The following is a 19,569-nucleotide window of genomic DNA, read 5'->3' on the forward strand; positions in this document are numbered from 1 at the left end:
ATGTTATAATTAAATAAACACTTTGAAGTGTGCATACAATATATTACACGATATAATGAAGGGGTTGACGAATAAATTATGGAAGACTATTTTAAAACAATATCGAATATATTAATATCGTTAATAACATTCTTAAATATCGGAATCAGATTACTATTCGTCGTAGCCGTTTTCTAAGACCGCAGAAACGATCAATCGACAGCGATTATTCGCTTATGCTCACAGTAGACGAAAGTTTTTTTTTCGTTTTTTTTTTTAATAAAGCTCTCTGTGTGCTCGCGACGTGGCTCACGTACAAATAAAACGGCTCTGCTCGTTTCGCGCCTTCTAGACGCGAGTTTTTCCCCCATCTAAACATGTTGAAATCTTATAGAAGTAGGATTGCAAATATATATACAATTTTCTGTTAAACACAATAGGAGAGTCATGCTGAGATCGATTTGCCAGATACCTCTCAGCAATGGAAGGATTTAGTTCAATTTGCAAGGATTATCCAAATATTTTACTCCAGACTTTTCCTAAGTTACGGAACAAAAGGTACGCATAAATTGGTCGAAAATTGAATTTTCTTACGCCATATTATTAGCTTTTCATAAATTTCAATGTATAAGAAAATCTAACGCAAGAAACTGTTCTGATGATTAGAAGAACATCGTTGGTTAGGAACTATCCTCGTAGAACGTATAACCAGGAACTACAACTATAAAACCGGAAGTTCCTGATGAAAGTTACTATGTTATTTATCCTAGGGAAGGAACTATGGAATATATTGCATGGAAGAAAATCTCGTAAAGTTAGAGAGATATTGATACTCCTTCCAAAAAAAAAAGAACTGGAATAATACTATTTGAATAATCCTTGTCACTAATACAGTATTTTTTTCTGGAAATATCGATCACAAACAATACGTTTCTACGAATAAGTTTGAAATATTATTTCATGTGGTACGAACAATAAAAGTATTGCTTCGTTTAATATCCTGCAGTATGGAAAGCTCATTCATTTGATCCCTATTACGTACATTACAACAAAAACGAAAGGGGAAGAGAAATTATTGCACCGATTGTGCGAGACAGCAGGTACGGTAACGAGAAACAGGACCAACGAATATGATTTGTTCGTTGTACTCGTTAATCCGAAGCACTGTTGCGCTTACACTTTAACGTACTTATCATAAAAAAAAAAACTTAAAGAAACGAACGAACTCGTCTACTTACGAGAGTTAACATCAACTCGGAGCACTCGTACTTTTTGAATCACCTCATCACATTTCATTGCACTTCATCGACAAGAATCGCTGGACAAAATATAACAAATCGCGTGTCAGTAACGGTTTCTAGCGCGTACGTTCGATGAAACAACTTCAGGTACGTTTGAATTGAGAGTTCGATGGTCGTGATATTCTAAATGTCTCGATAGTTATCGATCAACCCGCGTATTACCTATTTCGCTCAGTGTAATAACCTTTCTCTCTCGGTGTTATGCCTTGCTTATACGAGAAACTACATTCATTTAAATGAAAGTAGAAACATACGATATTACTTGTACACTTTTAGATCGAAACGTACGCTGAACTTTTTGGCAATTATAACTACACTCATAACATCGATTATCGATTATTCCAAGCTCATGTCGAAACCTAGCTGTAATAATATTCGTAAAGGACGTATACGTATATCTATTATTCGTATAATTTGCACATATTATATATATATATATTATATATATAATGATCGCATCGCGAGAATTATAAAGTATTTTACCGGAAATAATTCTTAATTTCTATTAATATAGAACGACCCTGGCTTTTCAAGCGCCACTCTTTCTTTACATCTAAAATTGCACCTTTTTTGTACACGAGCGCCGTTAGCAGGAACAGGAACAGCGAGAGGGAAACATGATTTCCAAAATATTGGAGAAAAATGTCCTTGACTCGATTTTTATACGAAGTATCTGTAATTCACTTCTTTCCCGACCCCCTCCACGCTCGGTATAGAAACGCTAGCGACAGCTATATGCTCGTGTATGAACACACACGTTTCGTCGATGTTTTATACGAGTTTCGTTTAATCAGGTGTACCACACAGTTCAAAATTAGCTACGAAAAATTGGAAATGTACTTTAAAAAGGGAGAGCGGGGTGGGGGGTTAAAGAGAGTAAATAGCTGAGTGGGGGGAAAGTAAAATCGAGAAATCATGCGTGAACAAACGCTCGAGAAAAGAACTGTTTCATAAATACATACGAACTAATTACGCGATTGAGCGATCAGTTCATCTCTGGCGTCCACACTCTTGACCTGAAAGTTTACTAACTGTAAACAACGCATCTCTTATTAACTTGTACAAAGTGTTCAATAATATATGGTACGATCAAAACGGGTAATTTATCGTGCAAGAACAAATCGAAAATATGGAATAGAATTTGTTTGTACGAGACTTTGATTTCGACATGTCTGCACGTTAGACCGTCCCTTTTTGGTTATACCTCAAACTATTGAACACCCCAGAAGTCGTGTAATTGTCACTCTGCAAGAACCTCGATCACATATGTGTGTCCTGGACACATATATATGAAATCAATCCTATGTATAAATCGACGATAAAAATTGGCTCGAAGGAGTAACATACTAACGGAAGACGTTCGTAATGTTTGCTGTTAAGCGGCGTGTCTCGACGCGAAGAATCACGGTGTATTGGGTCACGCGATTCGTAGCCTCCCACAGCGATTCAAGCAAACCGATGATCCGGAAGCCAACGTCAGACGACGCTCCACGATCGAATAATAATTATTTACATTGTCGCACAATGTATTGAAACGTATAGCGAATCGACGATAATAAACGTATCGTCCAAACAACGATAGGGTATATATTAAATTTCATATTAAAACTTTAAATTAAATTAAGTAAAACTCCTACGATAAAAGCGCCATCGCGCGTTAATTCGTGTCAACAACGACGACGACGACGACTGCTCATGCGGTCATGTCGAGAAAAGAGACAACGTAGTCCGGCGAGTTCGATCGCGACGCCACGGCGCGGCTGCTCGGAACGAAACGTTGCAAAGTTATACGTTTGTACAAATTAAAAGCTAGCTGTCGCGTGTCAGATGAACTAATTATTGTCGTCCCGAGTACAGAGCCGCGCGTCGCGATCGTTACGTTTAGCGAGCCAACACGGAACGACGTCAATTACTTCTAAAACCTATGTATTATTACCGATATCAAGGTGACCGGATAATTGTTTAATTACCGGTCCAGTTTTTGCTCCCGGAATGAGCCGTGTGAAGCTCCGTCGCACGAACGCGGAGCGAGAAATGGATTTGAAAAATTGCAGACAGAAGGAGGGAGGAGCAGAGGAAGAAGAGGGTTGGGAACAACGTAGAATAGGGGAGGCACGGAAATAACGAGGATCAGGAGAATAGAGAACGCGCCGCGCGCGTACTGTTTCAGGGCGACTGAAACGAACGACGAGAAAGAAACGACGTCACTGCGCTATGCTACGACGACTTGCATCTGTCTCTAGACTAGAAAGAAACGTGACACCTGGTGACACGTTAGATTTACGGGGAAGCTTTCTTCGAAAATGAGGATAGTAAATCATGTCGCGCTTGGTTATCTCCGGCTCGAGGCCTCGTTAATGGCCGCGGTTCTATTCCATTCGGTACGGGAGCTGTTGACGAGGTCTCTCTCGACCGTACGCGTACCGTACGATGAACGATCTTATGCAAAGAGCAGGAAAGACGTAACGTTAAGTTTCTGTCGTGCGAGGCTATGGTTTACGCGCTTGACTCGACTCTGTCGAATATCAACAACGAGACCAGGCGCTTAGAAGCAGATCGCCGGACGAATTCGTGGACATGATCATCAAACCATGAAAACTTCGACGAACGGACTGCATTCCGCTTGCGGAGGTGCAGGAACAGGTACGCGCTTCTCCAGTTCCATTCGCGGAAGGAAAGTGTCGATCCGTGGTTCTGCAGTTGGTGTGGTCGCTGTAGGTACCGTCGCTCCAGGTGTGAGTTGCAGACACTCTGCCGGGGTTAACTGCAAACGCGATTACGTTCCAATTATTTAATCTCATCGACACAGAGTACAGGATGATTCTTAATTCGTGGTTGGAAAAAAGAGTCTCGAATATGGCCGTGTTTGGACTTATTTTCATCGGGAGAACCTCGCCGATCCATTGGTGACACTATCGTGAAAATATAACGAAGAATTAACGAGTGAAAAATTTGATTCACTTTTCCAGAAACACGAACGATAGCGAAGGTAACCGAGCGTTACGAATCCGGAGATAAAATAACGTTTCTTTTTAAAAGAATTATCACATTTCGTCATCGTTTTACCAACTCGAGGATTAAGAATCTCTCTTACTGATAATATGAAACAAAGGCAGAACATACTTACCAATGCTGCTTGTTGAGGAATCGCTGCGATACCACCAACGTTCGCCGGGTTATAATAATTAGTTGGGCTGACCGGTGGCGAGGGATAGGGCCAGTAAAAAATCGGAGGCGGATAAGGCGCCGCAAACTGTGGTGGTCCACGCGGTAGCATCGCAGCTGCTGGTGGGAATATCGCGACCGGTGGTGGTGGCAACATCGTGCCTCCTAGAGGGAATAACAAGAAGGAAGACAATCAACGTTCGATCGAGTTTATCCGATTGATTGTACAACACTAGCGAAAAAGGACGAAACGATCGATAATAACGATACGAAAGTTCCTCTCCCTCCTCAAGTCGACGAGGAACTTCAAGATTCATCAAACGGTCACCACGAACAATGAACGTGAAATCCCTTCCGACGATTCTGATCGTTGCTTTACTTCGTACCGATCACACGTTTCGTATCACAATACGAGCCTGAAATATATGTGTACGTATATATATGTATGCCCGTAGCGCGTATTAAAAAAATTTTTTCTTTCACAGTGAGATTTACTTGCTCGTGGATTAATAGACTCCCGACAAAAATATAAAAAAAAAAATTATAATAAGATCTGATAACACCCAGAGATTCTATGTATGTACAAACATAAGAAGAGTGCCCAACTATGTAACCACACCACGATTCGTGGTCGATGACATCGTGCAGAAATGTGATACAAAAAATGTACTTCTTGTCTCCTGTGTAACAGAAAAATAAAAACAAAAAAAAAAAAAAAAAACAAAAAAAAAGATCGGTGATTCTGATTTCAACATTCTGTCGCATATGTTTTCATTTTTTTTTACGCGCGTTCGTTCCCGCAACCTGCACGATTTCACGATTAATTTGACGATTTTCTACGGTCCGTGCGAATTGTCTCTTCCTTTTTCACGGAATGCAATCCGGTGCCACTCTTCGTTCTATTTGTTCGTTCGCTATTCGTGGTTCGCGCAGACTCGCTCGGACCGTATAAAAGCACGTCATCCAAAGGAATAATGATTTGGACTTGGCCTACCTGGAAGCACAGAAGTTAGTATTGTAGATCCCGCTACCAAACAGCAATCGACACTGCACCATTGTAACACGATATATACGTATGTTTTATATATATGTAGCACCAACTTGCGATTTCGCCCACCTCTGCCAAATCACCAAAATTCACTCAGACTCTCCCCCTCTCTTCTTGCTTCCCTCTCTCAGACCTTTCTCACTCGCTCTTTCTCTCCCCTCTCTCCTCCGTGGCGTATTAAAAAGCCTTTTTGCGTACGATCCTCGATGAAATAAAGGAAGAAAATCGGGACATTCAATAATTACGAAATTAATATTCGTCAGATTTCAATTCGATCGAAAATACTTGTCGTTACACGATCCGGGTAACAAAAACGCTTCAGCGTGGATACGTATCACATCGAGGCATTTGCAAACATTGGAATTTTTCAATTAGAAGGCAATTTGAGGAGAATTTAAGGAGTACCGGTCACATTAAATTAATATATATATAAAAAGAAAAAAAAAATGGTAGAAAAGCTGAACATAATTTCGTTGAGTTTTGTGAGAATAAAAGTATACAGATATACATATAATCACAGGCTTGTCGTAAATTAGATCACAGTGTACCAATGGTTCGGGTTAATGTCGACAAAAGAATAGTTACGCACTTGAAGAAACGTGACCGTGACCGTTCTTTGGAAAGGTGAGAAAAGACGGAGGGGATGGATCGACGCAACAATTGGAGGAGGTGGTACGATTAAGAAAAAAAAAAAATTTTCTCAAAAATGGCAAGAGAGCGGGAGAGACAGCTAGAGCAACAAAGAGAGACAGAGAGTCCGAGAGAGTAAAAGAGAGTACCTATTATGTGAGCGAGAGCAAATAAACAGAGAGTGAGAGAGAGGGAGGCAAGAGTTACGACACAGAAATCTCCAACTTGATCTGTAGACACCAAAGATACCTGCGAGCCCAGTGAAAAAAAATGTATAGAACGTAACAGGGTACGGTGGTCGTAATTTTCACAGACATCCATGAGAACGGGAGATCCCCCGCGATAAATCGCGCTACGAAGCGTTTCTCGAACCCGCTAACGGATTCCGTTCGAGGCGCGGGAACAACTTTATTGCAACGAAAAAGAAAAAGGGAAAAAAAAAGAAGAGAAAACAAAAATTTCCATCCTTGTTCCTATTGAGAAAAAAAGAAAGGAGGGAAAAAATAAATAAATAAAAAAAAACAGAATTAAAGTTACACTTCGAACGACGATATTACCCGTACCACGAAAATTACCACCACCAGGCGAGGGTAATATAATCAGGGTAAGAGTCCACCAACCCGGCAAGCAAAAAGATATGTATGTCCACAAGGCACATTTATTAAACATGATCGTTCACCATCGATATAATCGTCGATATACAGAAAAAAAGTGTATACAAGGGGTAAAAAAAGATCAGTATATACTTCGATTTGTGTGAATGTATGTATGTGTGTGTGTATTTGTGTGGCGTGTGTATTATTGTATGCGTGAGTGTCCTATATATCCCAGTAGATAAAACGCAATCGGAAAAAGACGTCCTGCCGTAACGAAAAGAGAGCAAAATAGAAAAAAAAAAAATAGAAAAAAAAAAGATGCAGGAAAGTTGTCGCACAGAACTGAAATCGTCCCGTTTTCGTTACCGCGCGATTTAACTAACTTTCGCCAGGACAATCACGATCGGCCGTGAACTCGCGGGTCTGTTCTGTTTTACGATATATCTGAAGACCCTTGCTCATCTCGTGAACCGTTCCAGCCGCGAATCGTTACATACGTCGATCCGACCGAGTCGATTTCAAGAAACCGATCGATCGGGCGGTTGTTCGAGAAGTTGACCCTTTCGACGCCAAAATCGGAACCGCTCGTGCGGGAATCGAGCAGTCGTGTTCATCGAGTGCGCTCGACGAACGCCGATGGGCGTTCACCGCACGCGGTACACCGTCTCGATCGCCGTATAACGAGCGTCCCCGCTCGAAAGAATTCTAAAAAGGATTCCAGAGCTGAGCGAGAGTCTGTCTCTTGTTTCTCTATCCGAAGGCCCCTATTGAAGTCTAATTAGTTAACATAAAAACGCGCCGTCACTTAGTCAGCCTCTGAATAATAGCGACAAACGTACGTACTGACAATAACCAGTACCGACGACAATGAGTTAAATGTAAATTTGCAAAGGGACGACACTGTCAGTCACCAGGTTAGCGATTCACAATTAACCAGACAACACATTCAACGCAATGGGAAATGCCACGGCTTTAATATGACGAGCTTTTTTGGAGTTAGTACGGAGGACGATAGTGTCTATAAATGCTACTCTCTTATCACACGTTCTCTTTTTTTATCCTTTCGCACCCTATCATTCACTCTTTCTCTCTCTTTCGTTCTCACTCTTTCTCTCGCTTTCGTTCTCTTTCTCTCTTTCTCTCACTCTCTCTCTCTCCCTTCCTTCCTTTCTCTCCCTCAGTAGCCTGTGGATACGTGTATAATACGGCTCGTGTGAGTGCCCAGCGAAAGCTAACGGCAGGTAATACACATTTGAATGACATTATGCGCCGATACGTTAAGCGTCTCTAAGATGAGGAACGAACGATCGAAAGGCGAAGCTCTGTCTTTTGTTACGCATCGTTAGACCAAAAGTACCGGTACTGCTTCGAAAACTGTCCGCTGCTCGACGATGAACAACTTTCGAGGTTTCGGCGCCGATTCCGTTTCAGAAATCGACTTTCGTTCCGGTCCCGAAAGATCGCGCGCTCGGTGCTGTTCACGAGCGAGAAAGTTTCGAGGCTCGACCGGCGAGCATCTTTCGAGGCGTTACCGGGAACCGGTCGATTCCTCGATCGCTTGGTCTACCGACGCATAAAGTCGTCCGTTAAATGCACGCGTGTCTCGTTCATCGAGAAGGCGCATCTTACGTACCGTACAGACCGCAATCATCGATGGTAATGGTAAATTCTAATAAAGGAGTCTGCGCGAGGGTCGAGCGCGTCGCGAAGTGACTCGCGCCGAGAACCGTGAACCTGTACCCCTAACCATCGGCCAAAATTAACATCGACGATACTCGATCGTCGATCGAGGGTCCCACCGAGCGGATTCTCGTTGAACCGGAGCGAACGTCCCGACGCTCTCGACCGATACATTTATTTTACGTTTTCAAAAAAAACACACCAAGATGCGCCCCCAAGGAGACGACGCGAAACGGAAATTCTCGAAAATCTTTCGTCCCGTTCGGATGCGCGTTTGTTCAAGGGAAAAAAAAAGAAAAAGAAAAAGACAGCTCCGAAAGTTAAAACAAACCTCGAGTTCGTTGCCCTCCGTTTCGCGTCGCCTCGCGAAATCTAATTTCTAGGATGTCTATTAATGCTAGGGTGAAGCCGACTCAGGAAGCATAATCCCGACGTAAATATATATATCGGCAGGCAATACCCGGATTCTCGAGTTACATCTGTGTGAGATTGGTGTGCAAAGTGCGCGCGCAAGTATCCCGGATACCGAAGTACTCTCTTCGTGGTTTGAGCAGTGCGTGTGTCGTTTCTACGACGCTAACGGGCGGCAAAGTACAGCGAACAATCATCGAGGATCGTACGAGCGTTCTGCAACGGACCGAGAAAAATTCGATACTGCGACTCGACCGCTCGTGCGGAACTCCGTGGGCTCCGTTCTATCGTGCGCGTACGCTCGACGCGCATAGGCGTCCGCCGCACGGCCCGGAGCGACCAGTTCGTCGCTAAAAAAAAAAATAACTTAATCGCGCCGCGAGCGTTCCGCGTTTCTTCTCGAGTTGTCGGAAGTCCAGTGTACTTTTCCGCCATCGAACGGAGAACGCGAAATGTATTCGTGCACGCGCGCACACTTTGCACAACAATTTGTAACGACAAAACAGGACTAGGTATACCAAAAGTACTACTACTCGATTCTATGTAATACGCTACCGCATCCTGTCAAACAGAGAGAGGCTTGTGCGAGATTATGTAGGATTACACGTAAAAAGTACGAGAAAATTGTTACGAGCGTTGTGTGTATGTCGGCAGATCGGGTAAGGAATGTCAGTTAAGAGGAGGGAACGAAGTAGTAACAACTTCTTGTGGGAAGGAACGGGGGCGGGGACGGGGGAGCGGCAGAAAAAATATACGACCAATATGTAATAAACGTAGTTACGCGCTAGAGGAAAAACGAAATTGACGCGTTACGTAACCTTCTGCTCGTGAACGATAGCTAACGAAGAAAGATTATTACAGGTACTTGCAGGTATGCACGTCCCTCCACAAACCACGACATGCAAACCAGTCATTTCTATACCCGTGGACTTTATACTTTCGAGGCGACAACGATCATAGTGCGTTTCCGTGTTTAGATTCGTTTCGTTATTGCGTTGCGCGAGGAAAAAGAAAAAAGAAAAAAAAAGAAAAAAATATTTATATATATATATGTGTATACGTGTATAGGTAGACGGAAAGGAAACACACGTGGCAAGAAGAAATTTCTATTGTTTTTTTTTTCTTCGCGATCACACCGAGGTCGAGCGTACCGAACAAAACCGCGCAGAGATAGTCGGAACAAACGGTGAAGCGAACTTCGTGATCGCGCGGGACCGTGAAAACTTTTTTATAGGCATGGCAGTATACACGACGATCGTCGTTCACACGTACGCGGCGAACATTCCGCGTTGACGGAAATACCGGACTCTCGGCACGCCTCTTCTCCAACAATTACTATCCACCAACTACGTTATCACAAAAATATTAAACCGTGGAAGAGCGTCGAAACGGTGAACACTGCCGACACCAAATTAACAATTACGAGTTACGGGGACCTGGGTAACGATACACCATAGGAGGATCTTACGAAGTTTTGGACACGGTGTGTACGCCAGTCGAAATAAATAGATCTCTATCCGGTACGTTCATTGGATCGGATCAAACGACTCGAGTCGTTAACTCGGTCACTACTCTATCTCTCGAAATTTGGTACCCGCTCGAAAATGGCTACACGCCTCCGTGGTTCGTTATCGTTCACCAAGTCCCTGTAACGTTGACACAAACTGTCCAATTGGATGAAACGTACTTGCGCTACCGGAGAATGTTCGTGTAAAAACAATAATAACACGTTCGAAACATACTGTTCCAATTTCCTGTCTCGAGCTCGAGTACTCCCCGTGACTTTCAATGCGACACAGACGAGTACTATGCAGGCTTTACGCGTCTGTTTGGGAATGTGGCGAGGGGGCTAGAAAATGGATCTGTGAACTTCGTCGTGGGACTTGTCGGTCACGTCGGACCAGGTTTGGCTCAGAGAAGCTCTCGCGCATCACAGTGCAAAGTTTGAGCGAAACTGCGACGTAACCGGAAGGGGAACGGGGGGTATTGAAGGAAGGACTTTTCTTTCTTTTTTTTTCGTTTACCGACGCGCGTGAAAGTAGATGCCGCGCGAAGGTGGAGCTACCCTCCAAAAGATCAGAGCTTAAAAAATCGATAACATTGGATGGAATGTCCATTACTTATTCACTAATAAAAATATTTCTAGCAAAATATATAAATCATTCTTATATATTTATATATATACATATATATATATATGTATGTATGTATATATATGTATATATGTATATGTTTGCGTCTGTACTTAGATATTTGTATATATAACATATAAATTTATATGTATATATTTACATATGCATATAAATCGCGAAATCTCCAAAAAAGAAAACCTAAATCGAACGGTCCTTGTTCGCGGTTCGCGTTAAGGCACTTTAATTTGCACATTGCGTGTAACATGATACGATCTTACGCGTAAATTACCAGAGTTCACACAACGGAAAAAAGAGGATACACACGATCACGTTACAACGATACACCGTTTAAAGAACAACGCGGCCATCAGGTTGGGGGGAAAAAAACGCGTACGTTAGGTATATAAAAAAAAAAATATATATATATATATATAGTAACACGTAAAACACTCTAAGTACTGTTGCTCAATATAAGTATCAAAATGGGGAAAGAAACGGGTCTGAGAAAAGGTTGTATGTATACTCTAGTCGGATAAAATGGGGGTCCAAGGACCAAGGACCTCTAAATAACGGTCACCGTAACACCGATACAAAAAGGAGCGTGGGCAGGGGGCGGAGGAGGTGGCTTGCACAAAGTATCATGCGGAATGTCTGCAAATAACCATAGTGAATAGAATTATGTATCATGTATACTCGTGAAAAAAATGAATCATACATCTTAATAATACAACACACATCTTGCGCGATAACGATGCGCGACCGGAGTGAATTCGTCCGCGCCTCGCACATGGAGAGAAAAAAAAAAAAAAAAAAAAACGTGTCAATCTTTCGTTGTAAGAGCCACGGAGGAAGTTATGAAGGACGACAACGAACGATTGTCGTCGCAAATTGAACACGGCGTTGTTCTGCCCAACGTTGTCGGGAAAGTACGCGATGGAGGTGAAACAGAGCGCGCGTTGAACGAGGATTCACGATCGATTCGGTTCCGTTTCTAACCGCCGTGATTGACACCGGCACAGCTCGATCCATCAAATTTGAGGATAAAATTGAGCAGGATAAGGCAAGCCGGGTGCCGCGGTCGGAGCTTGGGCGAACGCAGCCGCTTGTGTGTGCCACGTGGCGCGTTTCGCGACCGTACTTGATGCGTCAGGCGGGAAAGCGGATTCCCAAGTTCGTTTCAGTCCCATTATGGCGGCTGGGTTTATGGGCGCGGCCTGGACGATGGGTGTCAACAGGCTATGGGGCGCCGGTGCCCGTAGAATCGGGATACGAGAAGGAACGTTGAAGAGTAAGAAGGGCGCCGGTGCTGGTTGTTGAGCGTGAAGCGCTGCGGCAGCCGCTGCGGCCGCGGCTGCCGCTGGAGGTGCCATTGCATAGGCGGGGATCTGATGTTGCGGATTTGGTCCAGGTAGAGCGAGCGTTTTGGTCGCGGCCGAGGTCGGGGATGCAGGAGTGGTGGATGTGGGCGGTGGATTGGATGCTAAGGCCATCAGCCAAAAGTCTTGATTACGGATTGCCTGCGCTTGAGCTTGAGCTTGAGCCTGCGCTTGAGCCTGCGCCTGTGCTTGGGCTTGAGCCTGCACTAACGCGTGAATGTCCCAGAGGGGAGGTTGCGCCGTCGGTACCTGTACCGGTACCGGCGTCGGCGGAGGCGGATGTGTCAAAGTTGCGGGATTTTGTGTGGTCAACGTACCGGGTGATAGCAGAGCCTTGGTTGACGGTTGAGTTACCGCACCTGTCAATACCAGATTCATATCGTCCCCGCTGCACTGGAACACTTCGATGTATCGTTGCTTCTTGCCGTATATCATGTACCGATGATGTCGTTGCGACGCACACGCGAACGCCGAACTTTCGCTGTCCATTTGAATAAATGCCTCCCCGGAAGGCTGACCCTGAATGAAAATGATCGCGGGTGAGTTACCCGATCGCACGAACTCGTTGAACAGCGAGTGTCGAGTAGAATGAACCTGGTACACTTACTTGAGCGTTGTAAACCATGTGAACACCTTGGTAGACGATATTCTTAGAATGCTCGCCCATAAATTCGAGAATATGCTCGACGAGAGCTTCGTATGGAAGACCACGCAATCGGACGCAATCTTTGCGCGTTCCGGACGTGATTATATGTTGTGGAAGTATCGGAGGCAGCTGTGGTATAGGTGGCGTCGGGAGTACGACCTGTTTCGGGTCAATCGCCCTATTCAAGACCTGTGAATCGCAAAATCGATATGTAAATGAATTCCGTCTATTTCCACTTCAACTTTCGTTCGCTACCTTTGTACCCGCATTGTTTGCACGCTCACGCACCTGTTGCACCTCGGCAATTGTACTACGAAAAAGTTCGATATACCGACAACCAATACAGTCTCTGTGCTTGCTCAAAGCCTTTACGGCGTCTTCTTCTTTTGCAAAAAGAACGAAAGCGTCTCCAGTTGCTCTACCATCTGGTTTCTTAACAAACAGGACTCCATCTTCCCCGTCTAACACATGACAGGGCTTTTGGCCCGATAGAAAGAAGTCCAGCTGTAAAAAAATAATGCACGATTAAAATGAAACCAGAAATACACAATGGAATGTATAAAGTGAACACTTTTTGTTATTATAATACTCACCACTTGTTTAGCGACACAGTCATATGGCAAGCCTCTCATTCTAACAATGACTTGAGCTCCCCGTGACAAAAATGCATGAGCCTCTCCACTTGTTCCTCCAGCAACGCTGACAAAGTCCTCTCCAGAAGCTTTGTAAACTTCTATGTATCGTCCACCCATATGATGTTTATGTCTTTTTAACGCCATGTCTCTGTGTTCTTTATTAACAAATCGTACCAATGCTTCTCCGTTACGTCTTCCCATAGGACTTAAACACAGAGCTACACCACCCCTGAAAAACACACATTTTTTTCAACTAAAATTGTGACATAATAGAAAGTAGTATACAATATATATAATTTTGTTAATCATTAAATACCAGATAAGTAACTAAAATTGCATTACGTATGTTACAACCACAACGATCTTGAGAATTATTGACAAAATTATGTGGCGTATAAAATTCATGACCCCAGATAATACTTATCACTCCATGAGTAAAACACAAACAAGTAAATGTTTTTAAGACATGTTTAGTATCTCATATAAAGTAAACACAACTACTTGCATGTTAACTAAACTTGCACGTTCATCCAACAGAATTTCACATCTGTATTAGCAATATAAATCTATCTATGCATCAGATAAGAATGTTTACCTTTTTTACATGGATCCAAGTGGCTTGTATACAAAGACCATATTAATTATTACAACTTATTTTACACAATCTTATTTAATTTAATGCCCATATGTGGAAGTTTCACTTACTTGGCAACATTTAGGCCACGAAAAAATTTTGCTATGTCCTGGTCAGACGACTGCCAAGGAAGACCTCGTGCTCTTACTACACAGCCATTGTCAACTTCTTCATCTTTTGAGCTAAGAAAGAACATTATGTAGAATTGGTAAATAAATTCTAGAAGCAATAATAATACTAAAACAGAAAAATAACAAACATAACTTACCATATACCAGGTTCTAAAATAATGTTAATTACTTCAGGAGTTTTGAAGATGTGACCTGTAATAAAAAATACGACAATTGAGAGCATTAATTCAAATGTATTTAGCATACCGATGACTGACAATATTTCCATAATACTATAAACAGTAAAAAAAAAAAGATACGATCGCGATTAACCTCATGGATCAACGTCGTCCATGTCCCAACTATGAATATAATTCACATCGATCTAAAAAATTGATTACGATACAATTCACGAAGATCTTAATTAGTCGTTGTTCCTTAATAATTTATTTATCAAAATTTAAATTAAAAGTAATAAGTTTGAATACGTATTCAAAATACTTTGCCTCTATCGCGAATACATTCAAAGCAAATAATTAATGCGATGAATTCTTCGCAAATTTTAATTCTTGCAACAATTACAATATAACAACTTTTTAAATTTGTGACCTACCTCTCATACTAAAAAACTATGAGAACAAAAATTGTTTCGAGTGTACCGTTACGTCGTTGATGTAAATCTGAGCCTTCGGGCGGTTTTCGTTTGTAACAAAAGAAAGAATCTTTTGCCATTGGTTATGAAGAAGTTCAGTAGTATCTAGCATTTCGTTCTGATTCGTTGACGTGAGGGAGGAGGCGGTCTAAAAAGTGAAATTCTCTCAGACTTGTGACGACCTTCAAAGAGGGTCAAGCGAGGTGGTAGATTTGCAATGGGTAACCTCGCTTCCTTCTGGTCAACACATTCATTGCAATGCAGATTTTCTGTCAAGAGAAAGTTTAGCAAACTTCCGACGTAAATGTCCACGAATATGACAATGATCAGGCTATTCTACAATGACTCATCGTCCGGATGAATTTTCCTTCATTTTAAAGTTTTTTCAAAATAACTTTCTTTCCCCCGTAATTTCCATGCGAATCAATTCTCCCGCGAAAAATGTGTGATCGTTTCGATCCCCAGAACTCTATTGCTTACGACGCTTACGTATTTCTTTTGTAACCATACACCGGTGGTTTGTCTCTGATTTCTTGCGCTCGAGCAAAATTCTTGCATTTAATAATTTGCCTACTCAGTGCAACGTGTCAACACATCTTTCGAAAAATTTCCACGGACCGAAGTTAATGAAAATATTTTCAAATCATCGAGTAAAATGTAATCAAATGGTAAAACGTTGCCACTTGTTTTCAACGACAAAGAGACATACGTGCCCGACAAAAAGCAACGAACGTTTGTCGAACGCGCGCACGCATTGACACACTGGCACGCACGCGTACGGTGTATTAAAAGTTAAAATTATCGTGAGTTGAGTATCACTGTGATAAGGAGTATATTATGGCCGTCACTGCTTATAACATTACACAGCTTGACCCGCGTTCATAAACCATGAACACGCAGAAGGGACCAATGCACGGACCTGAGACACATACTATTCTCTCCCTCTCTCCCTTTTCGTTCCGTTCTCTTATTCTGTCATTTTGTCTCCTTTGCATTCGCCTGCGCTAGCCTTTCTTCGTTCGCGTGCAACGTAAGCGGAGTTAGGTATCGTTTGAAATAAAAATGTTTCAATACGAGATGAAAAATTTGAATTCTAATGCATCAAACTCGGAACTGAAACGATCTATTTATTTTCTATCGTTTAAAAGACATCTTTCTCGAACTTGAACTTGAAAAATATATTATACAATATCAATACTACCAATACATCGTAATAAAGAATTAATTCCTATTATATTGGTATTACTACGACACCATTTGCGTATTTCGTAACGGGCATTGAACTTTAAGTATTTGATAAATTGTAAAGTTATTTTAAAAGTCGGTGAAAAATCAATTATACTAGTGCGAATCAATAAAAGTTTCAAAATATTACGAAGGATTCCTACCACGCAAAATACTAGAGTTTACTTAACGATTTTTCTCTTTTTTGGAATATGATATATTATGGAAAGAACTTCTACGAAAACTGTTGCCTTGAAAGTCTTGCGGCCTTGGGTGTTATGGATGAAAAAGAAAAGATTCATAGTCCAGCCACGTGCCAGTTGAAACGAAATTGGGAATAAGACAGGATTAATTTGGAAGTCTGTATCTACACAGGTACTTCAATGTTATCGTGTAATCGGGACTTGGAACGATCGCGATTAGGGTTTGAACTGCGTTTAATAAGATATCGATATAACCCAATAAATTGAAACGAATTGAAATCCTACGTTCATTAATTGTGTTAAGTCTACGAAAGATAGAAATATCGTACATGAACCTTAATTGTATTGAGAAATAAAGGCCACTTCTTTTGGTGCTTCAGACTTGCTCGTTAATTACAAAAAACTGTCGTTATCGGCCGTAAGAGTAGATTAGATATAAATTTTGTATTACATATTTTACATTTCAACCGAAAGGAAAATCCATGGACTAAACGACTTACCATCTTTGACCATTCTTTGTATTACGCTGACCATATCCTGTATCTCTTTCACGTGATACTCGTTTTCTGTATCGGATGGTAGACCAAAATCTGATTACCACCAGTCAAGGATAAATTTTTGTGTAAAATCACTAATTCCGCATCATGACGAAATAAAACATTATATTTACATAAGCGATGTATAAGTATAATATATTGGGATATCAAACGAATGCAAATATTGTCAGACCTATCGTTGAAAATATTTATAATTTATTCTGCTTTATTAAAACGAGATTTACAACTTTTGTCTTTGAAAATTAATTTTCTTTGAACAAAAGTGGCATGGATTCGTATTAATATTTCTCGTACGATCAATGAAAAAGTGATAAATTATACGCTTATCGTGCCAATAAAATATACATAGAAATGTATACAATGCAGAGTAAATATAAAGGAACAGCATCCACGAGTACAGGATGAATAGCTGAAATGTCGAGAAATCGAACAAACTTGTTACGCGCATAATTATCCGTATATCTCGTTTGGTCGTCAGGCTGTTACCAATATCTCCACCAGGTTGACCTTTAAACCGTGTTCCGCGCGTGATAAGACTGCGTTGGCCACTTAGTGGGACTTTCTTAAGTCATTCGATTGATATTGATGTCGTGTACATTTCGATTTCGTATAATTTTTCTTTTTTACATTCAAGACAATATCTAGCGTCGATGCAATATCAACTATGTATTTAGGTACAAAAGATATATTTGGTGCGGATTATTTATGGCTTGTTTACAAAGATCGGAGACTCCAACAATAATAGAACGCACAGCAAATAGATGGTCACGGGATCCCATTAATGGCACTTCCGGGTTTTTTGTCACATATTTTGAAAATATTTTAATTGAAACGTTTCGAGAATACGTAAATTGAAATAAAAAATGCGAGCAAATAAAAAATCAACCAATCTTAACATGACACTGGCTCGATCGATATTTGTGTATACTGTATCTCGGCAGCCACAGGTGGTTTTGTTTTATTAAGGACAGATACAACACACGCGGCACTGGCAATACAGAATGAAACGATTATAATACCGTGATCTTAAGTCGTACTTAATACCGAGGTTGGATTAGATCCACGGCAAGTACTCAATTTGCATTTATGGACTAGTATTTCCTCTTTTGGATTAAATCTCACCTACGAGCGCGCGGTTTCTACACCTTGCATGCAAATGTAAAGAATATGGAAAGAACTCGGATGATGTATACACAGATGCGAAGCAGGTTCTTATTTTTTTCATTTCCAAGGAAACGAAAATATAATGATATGTTACGTGTATACATACGAATGACTGTACGTTATTACCTATACGTATGCAAAAAGAATCAGACGAATGAAAGAAAAGCAAATAATCGTGATACATCACAAAATCGTTGGGAAATATTTTTCACGCGAATTTCGTACTTAACGTTTCTGCCTAATAAACAAGCAGTTTGTATTCCGAAATACATTTTTCTTCGACGAACGAGAAATAACATGTAATGAAACAATATCAAAGACGTCCACGAGAGGATCCTTCAACGCGAATACGTGCTTGGAATAAGGGAAACATACCTCGGATTCAAATCGTAATGTGTTTGAGAAAATGTTGAGATCCAGGATAGTTCTGTCGTCGTGAAATGCGTGTAGTACAATGGAATAAATAATTGCGCACTCTCACGAGATTCTCGAATGTTCTGTCTTGAAAATCGAGCCGAAAACAACAGCGGTGCGCAAGTAATATTTTGTGCTTCGATACGTTAGCCCGCGAGAGCGCAATTACACGATACGCGCACCCTCCGCCCGCTTACAGACTGACTTTACACCAGCGGCCAGTTCGTCGTCAGGTTCGACGAATATGTTGGATTCGACTTCTGTCGCGCCGCCTAACGGCCGCACGCCTTGGAATTCTCCTCGTTTCGACCATAGTCGTCGCCTTGAGGCAATCGAACGGTATCGAACGAAAACCGAAATCTTAACTTTAATTGGCAAAGCGCGACGTTTCGCACGACGACCAAACGAGTATCAAAATATGGTTATCTATGCTGTTTCGACGACTAAAATCAACAAATAAAACGCGCAAAAAATTCAATTTGTACACGTGTTCTCCTCCTTTGTATTTTTGTAGCCCGAAATTTACCGGAGGTTTTTCGTGCCTCGGCTCCTCGAGAGAGGGAGTAACTTGTCATTGTAGCGGTCTGACATGTTTCTCGGTAGAGCACACTCGTTCGAGAAGCTACAATATTTCATCGTAAAATGGCACGGATTTGACGAAAGTGGACACGAGCAAAGAAGGCAACAAGGAAATTATCGAGTAACATTGAATCATTAATGTGACTTGTAAAAGGATACATTCCAACATCTCTTGTATTCCAAAGGTCGAAAGCTCCCCGTGGGTAGAATAACAGGCAACGAATTCCTTGCGGAGATCGTAAAAGACGTTGTAGTGTTCTGGCAGCTCGATGTCTTTGTTGCAGGCCTCTGGGTGCAAGCATTGTCTCAACGGCGACTGGCCGTCTACGACGAAACGTGGTGCGGAACCAGATGTCACGCAGGACATGGAAGACCACCATGCTTCGAACTTTTGTTAAAAATTGAAACTATGTAAAAATCTCTTCTCCATATG

The 19,569-nt window shown here is 41.6% G+C and overlaps 1 protein-coding gene across 4 annotated transcripts in view; it reads right to left on the bottom strand.

Annotated features, from left to right (window-relative positions):
• Positions 1-89: 89 nt before the first annotated feature.
• Positions 90-19,569, bottom strand: part of LOC143150556 (RNA-binding protein fusilli-like) — a 33,693-nt gene continuing 14,213 nt past the window's right edge. Inside the window, exons 3-12 of one of the 4 annotated variants that reach the window (XM_076318929.1) lie at positions 19,296-19,524; positions 16,923-17,012; positions 14,502-14,556; positions 14,305-14,415; positions 13,558-13,828; positions 13,253-13,468; positions 12,926-13,153; positions 12,636-12,837; positions 4,404-4,610; positions 90-4,044 (exon numbers count right to left, since the gene is read on the bottom strand). In XM_076318929.1, the coding sequence (XP_076175044.1) occupies positions 3,806-4,044; positions 4,404-4,610; positions 12,636-12,837; positions 12,926-13,153; positions 13,253-13,468; positions 13,558-13,828; positions 14,305-14,415; positions 14,502-14,556; positions 16,923-17,012; positions 19,296-19,524 (1,848 nt within the window). In that variant the 3' untranslated portion in view covers positions 90-3,805. The other 3 variants (XM_076318930.1, XR_012993101.1, XM_076318928.1) reach the window with 3 other exon arrangements.

This window comes from Ptiloglossa arizonensis, chromosome 8 (assembly GCF_051014685.1).
Source record: "Ptiloglossa arizonensis isolate GNS036 chromosome 8, iyPtiAriz1_principal, whole genome shotgun sequence".
NCBI lineage: Eukaryota > Metazoa > Arthropoda > Insecta > Hymenoptera > Colletidae > Ptiloglossa > Ptiloglossa arizonensis.